Source organism: Thamnophis sirtalis, unplaced genomic scaffold (assembly GCF_051295495.1).
Source record: "Thamnophis sirtalis isolate CommonGarterSnake01/CBP01778 unplaced genomic scaffold, rThaSir2_p1.2 scaffold_3, whole genome shotgun sequence".
In the NCBI taxonomy this organism is placed as follows: Eukaryota; Metazoa; Chordata; class Lepidosauria; order Squamata; family Natricidae; genus Thamnophis; species Thamnophis sirtalis.
Genome location: NW_028261383.1, coordinates 1,884 through 18,560, shown reverse-complemented (window position 1 = coordinate 18,560; position 16,677 = coordinate 1,884). Strand labels below are relative to the sequence as shown.

The following is a 16,677-nucleotide window of genomic DNA, read 5'->3' as shown; positions in this document are numbered from 1 at the left end:
ATCTGCCCTTAAGAGCAGGGGCTGCATCCGAATTGCCAAGAGAGTTTTCCTAAAGTGAATGGAAAATCTGCTCCTTTTCATTCAATCCCAAAGTCGGAAGTATCCAGAGAGAGAGGAGGGAGCCAAAAGAACCAAGATGGCGGCTGTTTTAAAGGGAAACACACATAAAGCTAGAAAGCAGCAAGACTTTTACTGCAGAGCATGGCACCATCTGACTGCCTTCTCGAGTCTTTTGACCATCCAGTCTGTGCTCTAAAAAACACTCTTTGTTATCTTGAATAATAATTTTATTAATAAATTATATACGCCAATCAAAAAAAGACCTTCAATACAACAGTGTACTAGTATGATTGTGAATATACTGTATGTATGTGCGTGAACGTATGAAAAAACAATGTGGAAAAAAAATCCCTCCCAAAAAGATAGTAGGAAAAATAAATGTTTCCTCTTCATCCTCAGCCAGCATATTCAACAACAACCCTTTATCACTAAATAAAATAATAAGATGCATCTTCATTCCACCCTCAACCCATTTTTCTCCTCTCTAAATCTTCAGTTCTCCCTATTCATTAACAAGGGCTAGTAAAAAATAACAAGGATATCAGGGTACAGGTTATGACTGTAGCAACTTATGATCAAACATCCATTCTCATTTATGGTCAGAAATAAAAGACTTCCCGTTCTCTGCCAACACACATATAACTCAGTTCCTGCTAAATTATAACATGTGACGTTAAAAAGAAATTCTACATTGTTCACGACTAAACAGGTTTCTCTCTGTTATGGACTTTCTGGTGCAATTTTACCTTTGATTTGCAAAGAAATGGTTTCTCACACTCTGCACACTTGTAAGATCACTCTCCTGTGTGATTTCGGGTGTGCATGTGAAGTGCTGAAGGTTGGGCAAAACATTTTTCACACTCCAGACATTTATATGGTTTTTCTCCAGAGTGGATTCGTTGATGTACTACAAGAGTCCTTTTGTGAGAAAAACATTTATTGCACTCTGAGCATTTATAGGGCTTTTCTCCTGTATGGATTCGGCTGTGACTTCTATAGTGAGATGAATGAGCAAATGCTTTCCCACAGTCCAAACATTTGTAGTTTTTTTCTCCTGTGTGTGTTTTCACATGACTTCTAAGGGCTGATGAGGTACGATAAAAACTTCCGCATTCATTGCACTGATATGGCTTCTCCCCTGTGTGGGTTTTATGGTGGCTGCAAAGGGTTCTCTTGTCAGCAAAGCATTTCCCACATTCTATGCATCTGTATGGCTTCTCTCCTGTGTGGAGCCTCTGATGCCTTCCAAGACTGTTTTTTCTGGAGAAGCATTTCCCACACTCTCCACACTTGTACGGCTTCTCCCCTGTGTGGACCCTCTGATGCCTTCCAAGACTGTTTTTTCTGGAGAAGCATTTCCCACACTCCCCACACTTGTACGGCTTCTCCCCTGTGTGGATTCTCTGATGAATCTGAAGGTCTCTTCGTGTAACAAAACTTTTCCCACAGTCCCTACATTCATAGGGTTTCTCCTTTTTGTGTCCCTTCTGGTGACTCCGAAGTTGAGAAGAATTTACAAATCTTTTCTCACATTCTGGGCATTCATAGAATTTCTCTCCAGTATGAATTCTCTGATGTTGCACCAGAGTTGATTTCAAGGTAAAACATTTGCCACATTCGAGACACTTTTCATTTTTCTCCCCTGTGTGTGTTCTCACATGATTCCGAAGACCTGAACTTTGGGTGAAACATTTTCCACAGTCAAAGCATTTGTAAGGCTTTATTCCTGCATGCATCTTCTCATGGGACCGAAGACCTGAGTTCTGATAAAAGCTCTTCCCACACTCCCAACACTTGTAAGGTTTCTCCCCTGTGTGAATCCTCTTGTGGTCTCTGAGAGTGGCTTTTTCACGGAAAAAAATCCCACATTCCAGACATTGATAAGGTTTCTCTCCAGTGTGGATTTTCTGATGTCTAAGAAGGTGTGACTTTTTACTAAAGCATAAGTCACATTCCACACATTTATAGGGTTTTAGTGTTGGGGGGCTCCTGAGATCTTTGGAGTTTTTCCCAGAGAAGGATTTCTCGCCCTCCAAACCGTGACTGGATCCACTTCCCACATGGACCTTCCTGTGGGTCAAAAGGAGGGACCTGCGAGCAAAGGATTTCCCACACTCTGAGCATTCATGAGGTTTTTTGTGGGTTTTTGGAGTGCTTCTTGTGTCTGATGGGGGATCCAGGACTTTCCCACGGTCCATCCTTCCTCTTGGCTGCTGCTTTGTGCTGATTTTCTACTGTCTGTTGATAGATGCCTTGCAGGTGAATCTTTGGTCACAATCTTTTACTCTCTGTGAGATGAGGGGGGAAAGAGGAGAAATGAATTTCCTTTTGCGAAATATAGAGAATCAAAAAAGCTTTCCCTTGGAAGGGGTCATGAAGGTCTTCCAGCCCAATCCTCAGCCCAGGGCAGGAGTCCACAATACGCGCTAGACAAAATCTCTAATGATGGAGTCTCCACATCTCTAAGAGGCAAATTCTTCTAAGTCTAACTGCTATTCTGCTGTTCATTGACTCTACCTTTTCCCCCTTGGTTCTTGTCCCAGGACAAGGTGGAAAAGAAAGGTTTAAACTAGAGCTAATCTTTGATATTTGACCATAAGCGGGACCGGAATTTCGGTTGAAACAGTTGTTAGGTGAAGGGTCACCCAACCACTTTGCTCAGCAACAGAAATCCCACACTCCTAACACCAGGCATCAAGAACTTGAGGCTCCTTAAGAGGAGGGTGGTGCAAATCCATGTTTCTTATGTGGCACTCCACCCATTTAACGACCAATGAAATCACTTAACAACCCACAGAATTACAATTCCTGAGCGAAGCAGTCAAGTGGCATCTCACATAATGATCGCTTTGCTCAACGAGCAAGATGCCAACCTCAATTTTAGTCACAAGGCGAGGACTGCCCATAGGAAATGCCCAAAAGTATGGATTACAAGCAAACGAGAAGGAAAGAGAGCTGGGTTTAGTTTAATCACCCCATTTCTTATCCCCTTTTCTCGTTTTTTCTGATTTTTCCACTTATGAGCTCCATCCCATAATGACTAGTTGATCCTGGCTTCCTGGAGGCCCATTTCCTCTCCCTTCATGGGTCCCTTTCACAGCTCAGCCTCCTCCTCTTGATAGGACCATACTTCCTTTTGTGCCATTCATTTATTTCTTAAATTTATTTGCCATCCATCTTGCCAAGGAGCAACAGTAAAAATGGAGACATGAAAGTGTCAGAAGAATAAAACGATCAAGAGAAACAATGGGATAAACAATTAAGGCCAAAATTACAAAGGGGGGGGGAGGGAGAAGCAGGGAGTGCAGAGAGCAGGTGGGTTTCCCCATCAGTCTCATAGCCCCCTCCAGTGTGGTACCTCATTATACTCTTTTGGGGGTTAACCCAATGAAAGGGAGGCTGATGGCATCCTTTGGCTCCTCCTACCTGCCCAGGTGAGAGTTTGGGCTCCGTCCTTGGAACTGCATCCAATTTTGGTCACCAGAATGTAAAAAAAGACGTGGAGACTCCCGAAAGAGTGAAGAGCGGAGAGACAAAGATGAGTCGGGGGCTGGAAGCTAAAAGATAGGAATATCTACGGAGATTCTCAGTCATCCAGGTCATGGTTGCCCCAAAGGGGCTTTTGCCCACGAGGCAACTGAGAGAGAGCTGAAGATGCTTCTTGGATGAGAAGCAAAACGCCTTCAAAGGAAAAGCAGAAAAAAGCCTCTTGAAAAATAGCATCTTTGGGATAAAGCTCTTGCAGGAACTGGGCTTATCTAGTCTAGTGAGAAGAAGGAGTAGGGGAGACATGATGGCAGTAATCCAATATTGGAGGGGCTGCCACAGAGAAGAGGGGAAACCACCAGAAGGCAGAAGAAGCAATGGATGGAAACTAATCAAGGACAGAAGCAACCCAGAACTAAGGAGAAACTTCCTAACAGTGAGAAGATTTAATCAGAGGAAGAGCTTGCCTACAGACGTTGTGGTTCTCCATCACTGGAGGTGTTTGAGAGAAGACTGGAGAGCCCCTTGCCTGGAATGGCGGAGGAACTCCTGCTTGAGCAGTGGGGTTGGACTAGAAGACCTCCCAGGTCCCTTCCAACTCTGGTTCACTTTCTCTTGGCTTTAGGTGTTGCATCCATCCAACCACCTGACTGATTCCCCCAAGGGCCTTAGCCCTCATTTCTGCAGGTGAGCGCCACAAGTTACGGTTAAAACTAATCGTGGTTTAGCTGAGGGCTGTGTAAGTTCTGAGCTGGAGACTGACACCGGCCTTGGATGAGTACAGGTAGTCCTCAACTTACAACACTTCATTTAGTAACCGTTCAAAGTTACAACGGCACTGAAAAAAGTGACTTGAAGATTTTTCACCCCGTTGCAGCATCCCCCAATGGTCCCATGATCCAAATTCTGACGCTTGACCACTGACTCGTATTTACGACTGCAGCAGTTCCCTGGGGTCACGTGATCCCCTTTTTATGACCTTCTGTCAAGCAAAGCCAATGGGAAAAATCGGATTCACTTAACAACTGTGGGACTAACTTAACTACACTTATTCACTTAACAACTGTGGCAAGGAAGGTCGCAAAATGGGACAAAACTCACTTAACAAATGCTTCACTTAGCAACAGACATTTGGGGCTCCAAGGTGGTCGTGAGTCGAGGACTACCTGAATGATATGGGCAAAGTTGAAATTATTTCCCCTTCAGTGCCGTGAAATGCTGGAGGTCTCCGAGGGTTCCTGAATCTCCTCTTCCTTTTCTCCGCTCCCTCTTTCCTCCCTTCTCTCATTCCCAGCTCAATTGGCTTTTCCTCCCCCTTCCTTTCCCCTCCCCACATTTCCTTTTTCCTCCTCCTGCAGCTTCCTAACAAGACCAGCCTCCAGTGTCCAAAGGACTCCCAAAGGGGTCCTGTGTGAACCTCCACATCACAGCCTCTTCAGCACAAAACGAAACAACAACAACAACAACAATAATAATAATAATAGTTGGATTTTTAAAGATTTTGTTCCGTTTCGCCAAACAAAAGCAAGCGAAAGCAAAGAACATCCGCTTTCTCTCTCTCTTTAAATTAAGAACAAAGAAAAAAAGACCTTTTCCGGGTTGGGAGATCCTGAGCTCAGTTCAAAGCAACTTAAATTCCCCCCCAAACTGAACGGGGGAGGCGAGGAGCCTCTCTGGGGGTTTCCCTTCCACCCCACCCCCCCATAATCCTTAGGGGAAAAGCTCCGTCTGTAGGGAGCCTTCCCTCTGTTCCCAGAGACGCCCAGTCCCAGCCCTCCCATCCCGGGATCCTCGCAGGCTCAGGGACCCTCTGGGGAACTGGGGCCACTCCAGCTACCTTTCTCCTGGCGAGGAAAAGCCCTCCTGGCAGGAAGGGACCGCAGCGGAAGGAGCCCCAACTGCCCCACCCTTTCCGGAGGACTCCAGAGCCCATGCTGAGCAGCGGAGGAAAGCCCGGGGATGAACGCGCAGCCTCAGACGGAGACGGGAAGGCCGGGGCGGGGCTTCTACTCTCCCTTCGGGCTCCGCCTTCTGCAAGTAACCACGCCCCTTGCTCTCAGGAATCCGAACAGAAGGGACCTTGGAGGTCTTCTAGTCCAGCCCCCTCCTCAAGCAGGAGATCCTATCCCATTCCTTACAAGGGACCGTCCAGCCTCTTCTTAAAAGCCTCCAGTGATGAAGCACCCAAAACCTCTGAAGGCAAAGCTCTTCCACTGGTGAATTGTTCTCTTAGGAAGCGTCTCTTTAACTCCAGGTTGCTTCTCTCCTTGATTACTTTCCATCCATTGTTTCTTCTCCTGCCCTCTGGGACTTTTTAGAATTACTCACTCACTCACTCACACACACACACACACACACACACACACACAAACAAACACACAGACATATACACAAATAGACACGTTTTCTTTGTTGGCAGCCTCTCAAATAGTTCTCCCTCCCTCCCCCCTCCCCATCCATTCAGAGATGAAGAAGCTTCTTGGATGAGAAGCAAAACGTCTTCAAAGGAAAACAAGAAAGTCCAGTTGCCTCTTGAAAAAGCCCCTTTGGGACAGGCGTCTCTCTTTTTCTTCCTGGGATCTTTGGCCCCCGGGGAGTGGGGGAAGCTTGAATCCTGTTTAATCAGACCTGCGGGGGGCCTTTCAAGGGCGGTAGCTCACATCTGGAGGTCCCACTGGGATAACCGGCCCAGGCCTCTCCGCCATCCAACTCGCCAATGGGGACGTTTCTGCCAGGCCATGTCCCCCCTCCCCACTGGGCTGTTGTGCTCAATGCTCCGAGGGGGAGGGGAGGGCTTCCCAACATCTCCCCCTTCATTCAGGTATCTTCAATGTTGGAATTCATTCTGGGTGTTTGTGTGCAGGGCAGTTTCTGCTGTCTGAAACACACATGCACAGGGATGCAAAAACATCGCACCAGAAACATCTTTCTGGTCTAACGGTCATAACTCACTATGCAGCCTCATGTAACAAGAACTATGTGAGCCAGCTACTCCCACACATGCCCTTTCTCCCCCCCTATGCTGTGCTAGAACTTTCTATTCCCCCTCTCCCCCTCCCAATGCCATGCGGCTTGTAACCTTCTGCTCCCCCTTTGCCATGATGTGATTTTCTATTGGTTTATTTGTAGAATACTGTGAACTTTTCATTAGTTTACTTGTACCATGTGTGATTATATATGCCTTTTGATACGCTCCTTTTTGATGACGCTGTAACTAACTTTTTTCTAATAAAAGAGCCCTTCGATGATCATTCGAGGCTTTAGCTCATCCCAAGGAATTTCGTCTGGTGTTTTCCTTTTGATTAGGCAAGGACACATGAGCAGCCCACCAGTGTGGTGAAAACGCCGCACTTCAAGTCTTAAACTGATCTGGAACAGCCACTGGGGCAGAATTCACATGATGACCCTCCATCTGAGAATTAAAATTGGGTAGGGGTCTCTGAGCATGGAGGGGTCTTCTCACATTCCTTTGTTTCCTAATTCCCAGAGGCCCCGAGACAGGAAAGAAGAGAGTTTGGGGGAGCAGCTCAGATCTCCTGCTTGTTCCCAACACAATGCAACAGGGAAACAAGGCTGAAAATGTTGCCCAGCCACTGTGGAATAGAAATGATTTGGTTTTTTCCCTCACTTATATCCGGAATTATTATTTTTACAATAACTCAAAGGCAGTGAACATATCCCACCCGCCTTCCTTCCCGTCTCTGGAGGCACCTGAAAATGACTCTCCATCGACGGTCACCATCCGACATGACTGAGCTGCAGAGGATTTGCAAGAAGGGCAGAAAATCCCCTGATCCAGATGTGCAAATCTTGTCACTTTATATACAAAAAGACTGGAGGCTGTAAATGCTGCCAAAGGTGCTTCAACAAAGTAACTGAGTGAAGGGTCTGAATACTTATGCCAATGTCTCATTTCAGTTTTTTTTTCTTTTTTAATACATTTGCAAACATTTCTTAAATTCTGTTCTCATTTCTCATTAGGGGGCACTGAGTGTAGATTTAATGAGGGGCAAAATGAATTTCAACAACTGCACAATTAGGCTGCAGCATAACAAAATGGGCAAAAGCCAAGGGGGCCTGAATGTCGTAAGTGAGGTGGGGTCCCATTAATCCTGAGCGTGTCAGGCACATTTAGGCAGCCACCCATCATCTGCCCTTAAGAGCAGGGGCTGCATCCGAATTGCCAAGAGAGTTTTCCTAAAGTGAATGGAAAATCTGCTCCTTTTCATTCAATCCCAAAGTCGGAAGTATCCAGCGAGGGAGGAGGGAGCCAAAAGAACCAAGATGGCAGCTGTTTTAAAGGGAAACACACATAAAGCTAGAAAGCAGCAAGGCTTTTACTGCAGAGCATGGCACCATCTGACTGCCTTCTCGAGTCTTTTGACCATTCAGTCTGTGCTCTAAAAAACACTCTTTGTTATCTTGAATAATAATTTTATTAATAAATTATATACGCCGATCAAACAAAGACCTTCAATACAACTGTGTACTAGTATGATTGTGAATATACTGTATGTATGTGCGTGAACGTATGAAAAAACAATGTGAAAAAAAAATTCCCTCCCAAAAAGATAGTAGGAAAAATAAATGTTTCCTCTTCATCCTCAGCCAGCATATTCAACACCGACCCTTTATCACTAAATAAAATAATAAGATGCATCTTCATTCCACCCTCAACCCATTTTTCTCCTCTCTAAATCTTCAGTTCTCCCTATTCATTAACAAGGGCTAGTAAAAAATACTGTATATACTCGAGTATAAGCCTAGTTTTTCAGCCCACTTTTTGGGCTGAAAAAAGCCGCCTCGGCTTATACTCGAGTCAGTGAAAAATTTGCCCGAAATGGAGGAGAAAAAGGGGCGGGGCCATGCCGCTGGGTGACACTCGTGAATGGCCCAGTGCCCCTGTGAGTTTCCCCTCCCTCTGTGTCAGTTTGCCGCGCAGCGCGCACCGCACCATCCCCCCTCCTCACGTTCTAATGTAATGCAGGGCTATCTTACGATTCCCCTTCCTCCCCCTCCTGCCGCTCTGCAACGATGTCCCACCTCCTCCTTGTTATGGCAAGCAGCCACATAGCGATGTCCCACCTCCTCTGGTACAGTGATCCAATGATAGGAATCACTGTGCCATGTGTCATAGGAGGCGGGACATCGCTCCCGCGGCTGCACGGGACATCATCATCACAGCGGGACATCAGCATCATGAGGTGAGTGAAGTATTTCATTGAATACACCGCTAGTTTACTGTTTTTCTTTGAAATAAATATTCAAAAACATTATTGGTATCTATTTTTATTTTTGAAATTTACCGGTAGCTGCTGCATTTCCCACCCTAGGCTTATACTCGAGTCAATAACTTTTCCAGTTTTTTGTGGTAAAATTAGGTGCCTCGGCTTATATTCGGGTCGGCCTATACTCGAGTATATACGGTAACAAGGATATCAGGGTACAGGTGATGATTGTAGCAACTTATGATCAAACATCCATTCTCATTTATGGTCAGAAATAAAAGACTTCCCGTTCTCTGCCAACACACATATAACTCAGTTCCTGCTAAATTATAACATGTGACGTTAAAAAGGAATTCCACATTGTTCACGACTAAACAGGTTTCTCTCTGTTATGGACTTTCTGGTGCAATTTTACCTTTGATTTGCAAAGAAATGGTTTCTCACACTCTGCACACTTGTAAGGCCACTCTCCTGTGTGATTTCGGGTGTGCATGTGAAGTGCTGAAGGTTGGGCAAAACATTTTTCACACTCCAGACATTTATACGGTTTTTCTCCAGAGTGGATTCGTTGATGTACTACAAGTGTCCTTTTGTGAGAAAAACATTTATTGCACTCTGAGCATTTATGGGGCTTCTCTCCCGTATGGATTCGGCTGTGACTTCTAAAGTGAGATAAATCAGCAAATTCTCTCCCACAGTCCAAACATTTGTAGTTTTTTTCTCCTGTGTGAGTTTTCACATGTTTTTTAAGGGCTGATGAGGTACAATAAAATCTTCCACATTTGCTGCATTGATGTGGTGTCTCCCCTGTGTGGGTTTTATGGTGGCTACAAAGGGCTGCACTTTGAGCAAAAGATTTCCCACATTCTACGCATCTGTATGGCTTCTCTCCTGTGTGGACCCTCTGATGCCTTCCAAGGTGGTCTTTTCTGGAGAAGCATTTCCCACACTCCCCACACTTGTACGGCTTCTCCCCTGTGTGGATTCTCTGATGAATCTGAAGGTCTCTTCGTGTAAGAAAACCTTTCCCACAGTCCCCACATTCATAGGGTTTCTCCCCCTTGTGCCTCTTCTGGTGCCTCCGAAGTTGAGAAGAATTTACAAATCTTTTCTCACATTCTGGGCATTCATAGGGTTTCTCTCCAGTATGAATTCTCTGATGTTGCACCAGAGTTGATTTCAAGGTAAAACATTTCCCACATTCGAGGCACTTTTCGTTTTTCTCCCCTGTGTGCGTTTTCACATGATTCTGAAGACCTGAACTCTTGCTGAAACATTTTCCACACTCAAAGCACTTGTATGGTTTGATTCCTGCATGCATCTTCTCATGGGACCGAAGACCTGATTTCTGAGAAAAGCTCTTCCCACATTCCCAACACTTGTAAGGTTTCTCCCCTGTGTGAATCCTCTCATGGTCTCTGAGATGAGCTTTTTCATGGAAACAATTCCCACATTCCAGACATTGATAAGGTTTCTGTCCAGTGTGGATTCTCTGATGTCTAAGAAGGTGTGACTTTTTACTAAAGCATAAGCCACATTCCACACATTTATAGGGTTTTAGTGTTGGGGGGCTCCTGAGATCTTTGGAGTTTTTCCCAGAGAAAGATTTCTCGCCCTCCAAACCTTCACTGGATCCACTTCCCACATGGACCTTCCTGTGGGTCAAAAAGACTGGAGGCTGTAATTGCTGCCAAAGGTGCTTCAACAAAGAAAATGAGTGAAGGGTCTGAATACTTATGCTAATGTCTCATTTCACTTTTTTTCTTTTTTAATACATTTGCAGACATTTCTAAAATTCTGTTTCTTTTCTCATTATGGGGTTACAGAGTAGAGATTAATGAGAAAAAAAATGAAATTCAACAACTGAACAATCAGGCTGCAGCATAACAAAATGGGCAAAAGCCAAGGGGGCCTGAATGTCCAAAGTGAGGTGGGGTCCCATTAATCCCGAGCGTGTCAGGCACATTTAGGCAGCCACCCATCATCTGCCCTTAAGAGCAGGGGCTCCATCCGAATCGCCAAGAGATTTTTCCTAAAGTGAATGGAAAATCTGCTCCTTTCCATTCAATCCCAAAGTCGGAAGAGGGAGGAGGGAGCCAAAAGAACCAAGATGGCGGCTGTTTTAAAGGGAAACACACACAAAGCTAGAAAGCAACAAGACTTTGACTGCAGAGCATGGCACCATCTGACGGCCTTCTCGAGTCTTTTGACCGTCCAGTCCGTGCTCTAAAAAACACTCATTATTTTGAATAATAATTTTATTAATACATTATATATGACGATCAAACAAGACCTTCAATACAACTGTGAATATACTGTATGTATGTGCGTGAACGTATGAAAAAACAATGAAAAAAAATCCCTCCCAAAAAGATAGTAGGAAAAATAAATGTTTCCTCTTCATCCTCAGCCAGCATATTCAACAACAACCCTTTATCACTAAATAAAATAATAAGATGCATCTTCATTCCACCCTCAACCCATTTTTCTCCTCTCTAAATCTTCAGTTCTCCCTATTCATTAACAAGAGCTAGTAAAAAATAACAAGGGTATCTGGGTTCAGGTGATGATTTTAGCAACTTATGATCAGAAATCCATTCCCATTTATGGTCAAAAATAAAAGACTTCCCGTTCTCTGCCAACACACATATAACTCAGTTCCTGCTAAATTATAACATGTGATGTTAAAAAGAAATTCCACATTGTTCACGACTAAACAGGTTTATTTCTGTTATGGACTTTCTGCTGCAATTTTAACTTTGATTTGCAATGAAATGGTTTCTCACACTCTGCACACTTGTAAGGCCACTCTCATGTATGACTTCTGGTGTGCTTGCGCAGTGCTGAAGATCCGGCAAAAAGTTTTCCACACTCCAGACACTTATACGGTTTTTCTCCAGAGTGGAATCGCTGATGTCTTACCAGACTACTTTTCTGAGAAAAACATTTATTGCACTCTGAGCATTTATGGGGTTTCTCTCCTGTATGGATTCGGCTGTGTCTTCTATAGTGAGATGAATGAGCAAATGCTTTCCCACAGTCCAAACATTTGTAGTTTTTTTCTCCTGTGTGAGTTTTCACATGACTTCTAAGGGCTGATGAGGTACGATAAAAACTTCCGCATTCATTGCACTGATATGGCTTCTCCCCTGTGTGGGTTTTATGGTGGCTGCAAAGGGCTCCACTATGAGCAAAAGATTTCCCACATTCTACGCATCTGTATGGCTTCTCTCCTGTGTGGAGCCTCTGATGCCTTCCAAGACTGTTTTTTCTGGAGAAGCATTTCCCACACTCCCCACACTTGTACGGCTTCTCCCCTGTGTGGATTCTCTGATGAATCTGAAGATCTCTCCGTGTAACAAAACTTTTCCCACAGTCCCCACATTCATAGGGTTCCTCCCCCTTGTGCCTCTTCTGGTGCCTCCGAAGTTCAGAAGAATTTACAAATCTTTTCTCACATTCTGGGCATTCATAGAATTTCTCTCCAGTATGAATTCTCTGATGTTGCACCAGAGTTGATTTCAAGGTAAAACATTTCCCACATTCGAGACACTTTTCATTTTTCTCCCCTGTGTGTGTTCTCACATGATTCCGAAGACCTGAACTGTGGGTGAAACATTTTCCACAGTCAAAGCATTTGTAAGGCTTTATTCCTGCATGGATCTTCTCATGGGACCGAAGACATGAGTTCTGATAAAAACTCTTCCCACACTCCCAACACTTGTAAGGTTTCTTCCCTGTGTGAATCCTCTTGTGGTCTCTGAGAGTGGCTTTTTCACGGAAAAAAATCCCACATTCCAGACATTGATAAGGTTTCTCTCCAGTGTGGATTTTCTGATGTCTAAGAAGGCGTGACTTTTTACTAAAGCATAAGCCACATTCCACACATTTATAGGGTTTTAGTGTTGGGGGGCTCCTGAGATCTTTGGAGTTTTTCCCAGAGAAAGATTTCTCGCCCTCCAAACCTTCAAGGGATCCACTTCCCACATGGACCTTCCTGTGGGTCAAAAGGAGGGACCTGCGAGCAAAGGATTTCCCACACTCTGAGCATTCATGAGGTTTTTTGTGTTTTTTTGGAGTGCTTCTTGTGTCTGATGGGGGATCCAGGACTTTCCCACGGTCCATCCTTCCTCTTGGCTGCTGCCTTGTGCTGATTTTCTACTGTCTGTTGATAGATGCCTTGCAGGTGAATCTTTGGTCACAATCTTTTACTCTCTGTGAGATGAGGGGGGAAAAGAGGAGAAACAAATTTCCTTTTGCGAAATATAGAGAATCACAAAAGCTATCTCCCTTGGACGGGATCATGAAGGTCTTCCAGCCCAACGCATCCCCCAATGGTCCCGTGATCTAAATTCTGATGCTTGGCCACTGACTCGTATTTATGATTGTTGCAGTGTCCTGGGGTCGAGTGATCCCCTTTTTGTGACCTTCTGACACGCAAAGCCAATGGGAAAAACAGATTCACTTAACAACCGTGGGACTAACTTAACTGCACTGATTCAGTTAACAACTGTGGCAAGGAAGGTCACAAAACGGGGCAAAACTCACTTAATAAATGCTTCACTTAGCAACAGACATTTGGAGCTCCGCTGTGGTCGTAAGTCGAGGACTACCTAAATGATATGGGCAAAGTTGAAAAGCCCTCCTGGCGGGAAAGGACCACAACGAAAGGAGTCCCAACTGCCCGACCCTCTCCGGAGGACTCCAGAGCCCATGCTGAGCAGCGGAGGAAAGCCCGGGGATGAACGCGCAGGCTCAGGCAGAGACAGGAAGGCCGGGGCGGAGCTTCTGCTCTCCCTTTGGGCTCCGCCTTCTGCAAGTAACCACGCCCCTTGTTCTCAGGAATCCGAATAGAAGGGATCCTGGAGGTCTTCTAGTCCAGCCCCCTCCTCAAACAGGAGATCCTGCCCTCCCTTGCCCCCAGGTCCTGGGGGTTGGGGAGGGCAGAAATGAGCAATAAATGGGCCATTTTTTTACCCCCCCCCCCAATAGCACTCTATAAGCCTCCATAAGGCTACCCATTCAACTTTTTCGACAAAAAACGGGCTGTTTTTTGCTTGGTGTTTGCCCCTCCCCCCCAAGGAGCAATCTGGAAGCCCCCCCTCCACAAGGCTATCCATGCCTTTTATTTGAAAAAAAAACAGGCCCGTTTTCGCGAAAAATCGGCCGTTTTGGTGGGGTTTGCAGAGTGCAAAACCTTTTTTTTCCTTTCAGAAAGGTCTTTAGTTAGAGTGATTGATGAGAATTACATTGATCAAGTACTCTGCCAACAGAAACAAGTCTTAGGTGCTGCAGATTGTCAGCAATTTCTTTCTCCAGGACATGGATAAATACATCTGGAAACATCTTCCTACCTACCCACTCTCTCTCTCCCTACCTAGTGTATTTCTCTCTCTATATATATCCCTCTATCTACCTAACTACCTACCTACCTACTCTCTCTCCCTACCTAATTACTGTATTTCTCTCTCCTTCTGTCCCTCTTTATCCCTCTATCTATCTACCTACTTTTTTAAAAATTTGCCTCTTCAAAATCTTGGTGCATCTTATACTTCGAAAAATATGGTAGTCCTCAACTTACAACATTTCATTTAGTGACCATTCAAAGTTACAACTGCACTGAAAAAAGTGACATGAGGGTTTTTCAACCCACCGTTGCAAGCATCCCCCTTGGTTCCATGATCCAAATTCTGACGCTTGGCCACTGAATCATATTTACGACTGTTGCAGTGTCCTGGGGTCGCGAGATCCCCTTTTTGTGACCTTCTGACAAGCAAAGCCAAAGGGAAAAATCGGATGCATTTAACAACCATGGGACTAACTTAACTGTACTGTACTTATTCAAAGAGGGCTGTGAAAATATCTACAGACCCCTCACATCCTGGATAGAAATTGCACACCAAGACAACTAGACACAAGAACAGTTTTTTTCACAAATGCTACATTACTATTACTATTAGTCTTCTCATCGTTCCTATCACCCATCTCCTCCCACTTATGACTGCAAGACTGTAACTTAGTGGCTTTCATCCTTACATTGATATTGTTTCCTGATTGCTTATTTGTACCCTAGGACTCTCACTAAGTGTTGCATCTGATGATTCTTGATGAAGGTATCTTGTCCTTTTATGTAAACTGAGACCATCTCCACCCGAGACAAATCCCTTGTGTGTCCATTCACACTTGGCCAAAAAAGAATTCAATTCCTATTTCTGAATTCTAATTTTAATTCTATTCTATTCTGCAGCTTCCTAGCAAGACCAGCCTCCAGTCCAAAGGGCTTTCAAGGGTGTCATTTGTGAACCTCCACATCGCAGCCCCTTCAGCACAAAACCAAACAATAATAATCGTTGGAGTTTTAAAGGTTTTGTTCCGTTTCGCCAAAAAAGGCGCGGAGCCTCTCTGGGGGTTTCCCTTCCATCCCCCCCATAATCCTTCGGGGAAAAGCTCCGTCTGTAGGGAGCCTTCCCTCTGTTCCCAGAGACGCCCAGTCCCAGCCCTCCCATCCCGGGATCCTCGCAGGCTCAGGGACCCTCCGGGGAAGAGGGGCCACTCCAGCTACCTTTCTCCTGCGAAGGAAAAGCCCTCCTGGCAGGAAGGGACCGCAGCGGAAGGAGCCCCAACTGTTCAAGGCGAGGCCGAGGAAAGCCCGGGGATGAACGCGCAGGCTCAGACGGAGACGGGAAGGGCGGGGCGGGGCTTCTGCTCTCCCTTTGGGCTCCGCCTTCTTCAAGTAACCCCGCCCCTTGTTCTCAGGAATCCGAACAGAAGGGACCCTGGAGGTCTTCTAGTCCAGCCCCCTCCTCAAGCAGGAGATCCTATCCCATTCTTCACAAGGGACCGTCCAGCCTCTTCTTAAAAGCCTCCAGTGATAAAGAACCCAAAACCTCTGAAGGCAAAGCTCTTCCACTGGTGAATTGTTCTCTTAGGAAGCGTCTCTTTAACTCCACGTTGCTTCGCTCCTTGATTACTTTCCATCCATTGTTTCTTCTCCTGCCCTCTGGGGCTTTGTAGAATAATTACGCACTCACACACACACACTAACACACACACATACATGCACAATCTTTCAAATAGTTCTTTCTCCCCATCCATTCCCAGGAAGGGAAATCATTCCCTCTGCTGGGTGATATTGGTGGTTTCCAAATTAGGTAATAAATAAAAATCAATACCTTACAGGTGATCCTCAACTTATGGTCATCTGCCCATTATGAACCTCCATCATAAAGGACCTTTGGGGGGGCCTCTCTTGTACTTTCAAATGGTCGTAAGGTGATGGCTGCCTGTGGTGAACCCCCATGGCTGCCTCTGCCCTCCAGCTGTGCCTGATGGGCTCTGGGCTGAAAGGGGGGACCGACCCAAACTCAGCCTCTCCCACTTGAGCTCAGAAGGGAAGGGAGGACAGAGAATCCCACACAGGAGGGGCCACAAATAATGAAACCCCCTTTTTGGCAGGAGGAGCTGAAGGCTGGCAGGTGGAGATGGTGTCTATGTGTTTGTGTGTGTGTGTGTGTGTGTGTGTGTGTGTGTGTGTGTGTGTGTGTGTGTGAAGGAAATGTGCCAGTGTGAAACAGGCACACTGGGCTCTTTTCCCTACTTCCAGTTGACCTTCCATGTCTCCCAGGACTGGACCTTCTTCCCAGAGAGCCCGAAATCCATAAGGAGAAAGAGCCTCCATCAGACCTGAGGAGCATCCGGGTACCAGGCGCCTCGGGGGAACCAGGTGTCCGGATCAAGGGGCTCACAGGGGGCTGGAAGATGCCAGAAGCCCCACTGAAGTAGCCAATAGGAGTCCGGCAGATCCAACATTCGGAGCACATCAACAACTACAGTGCATGGACTGCACAGCACGGCACCATCTGAAGGTCATCTTGACTCAGTCCATGCTCTAAAAAGACTCTTC

The 16,677-nt window shown here is 45.6% G+C and overlaps 1 protein-coding gene across 1 annotated transcript; it reads right to left on the bottom strand.

The window, feature by feature from the left end:
- Window positions 1–761: 761 nt before the first annotated feature.
- Window positions 762–15,671, bottom strand: LOC148046969 (uncharacterized). The gene is given in 4 exon segments (XM_087711774.1): window positions 762–2,291; window positions 9,151–10,473; window positions 11,493–12,989; window positions 15,337–15,671. Coding segments are annotated over 3 exon segments (4,260 nt in total). The 5' UTR covers window positions 12,900–12,989; window positions 15,337–15,671.
- Window positions 15,672–16,677: the final 1,006 nt, after the last annotated feature.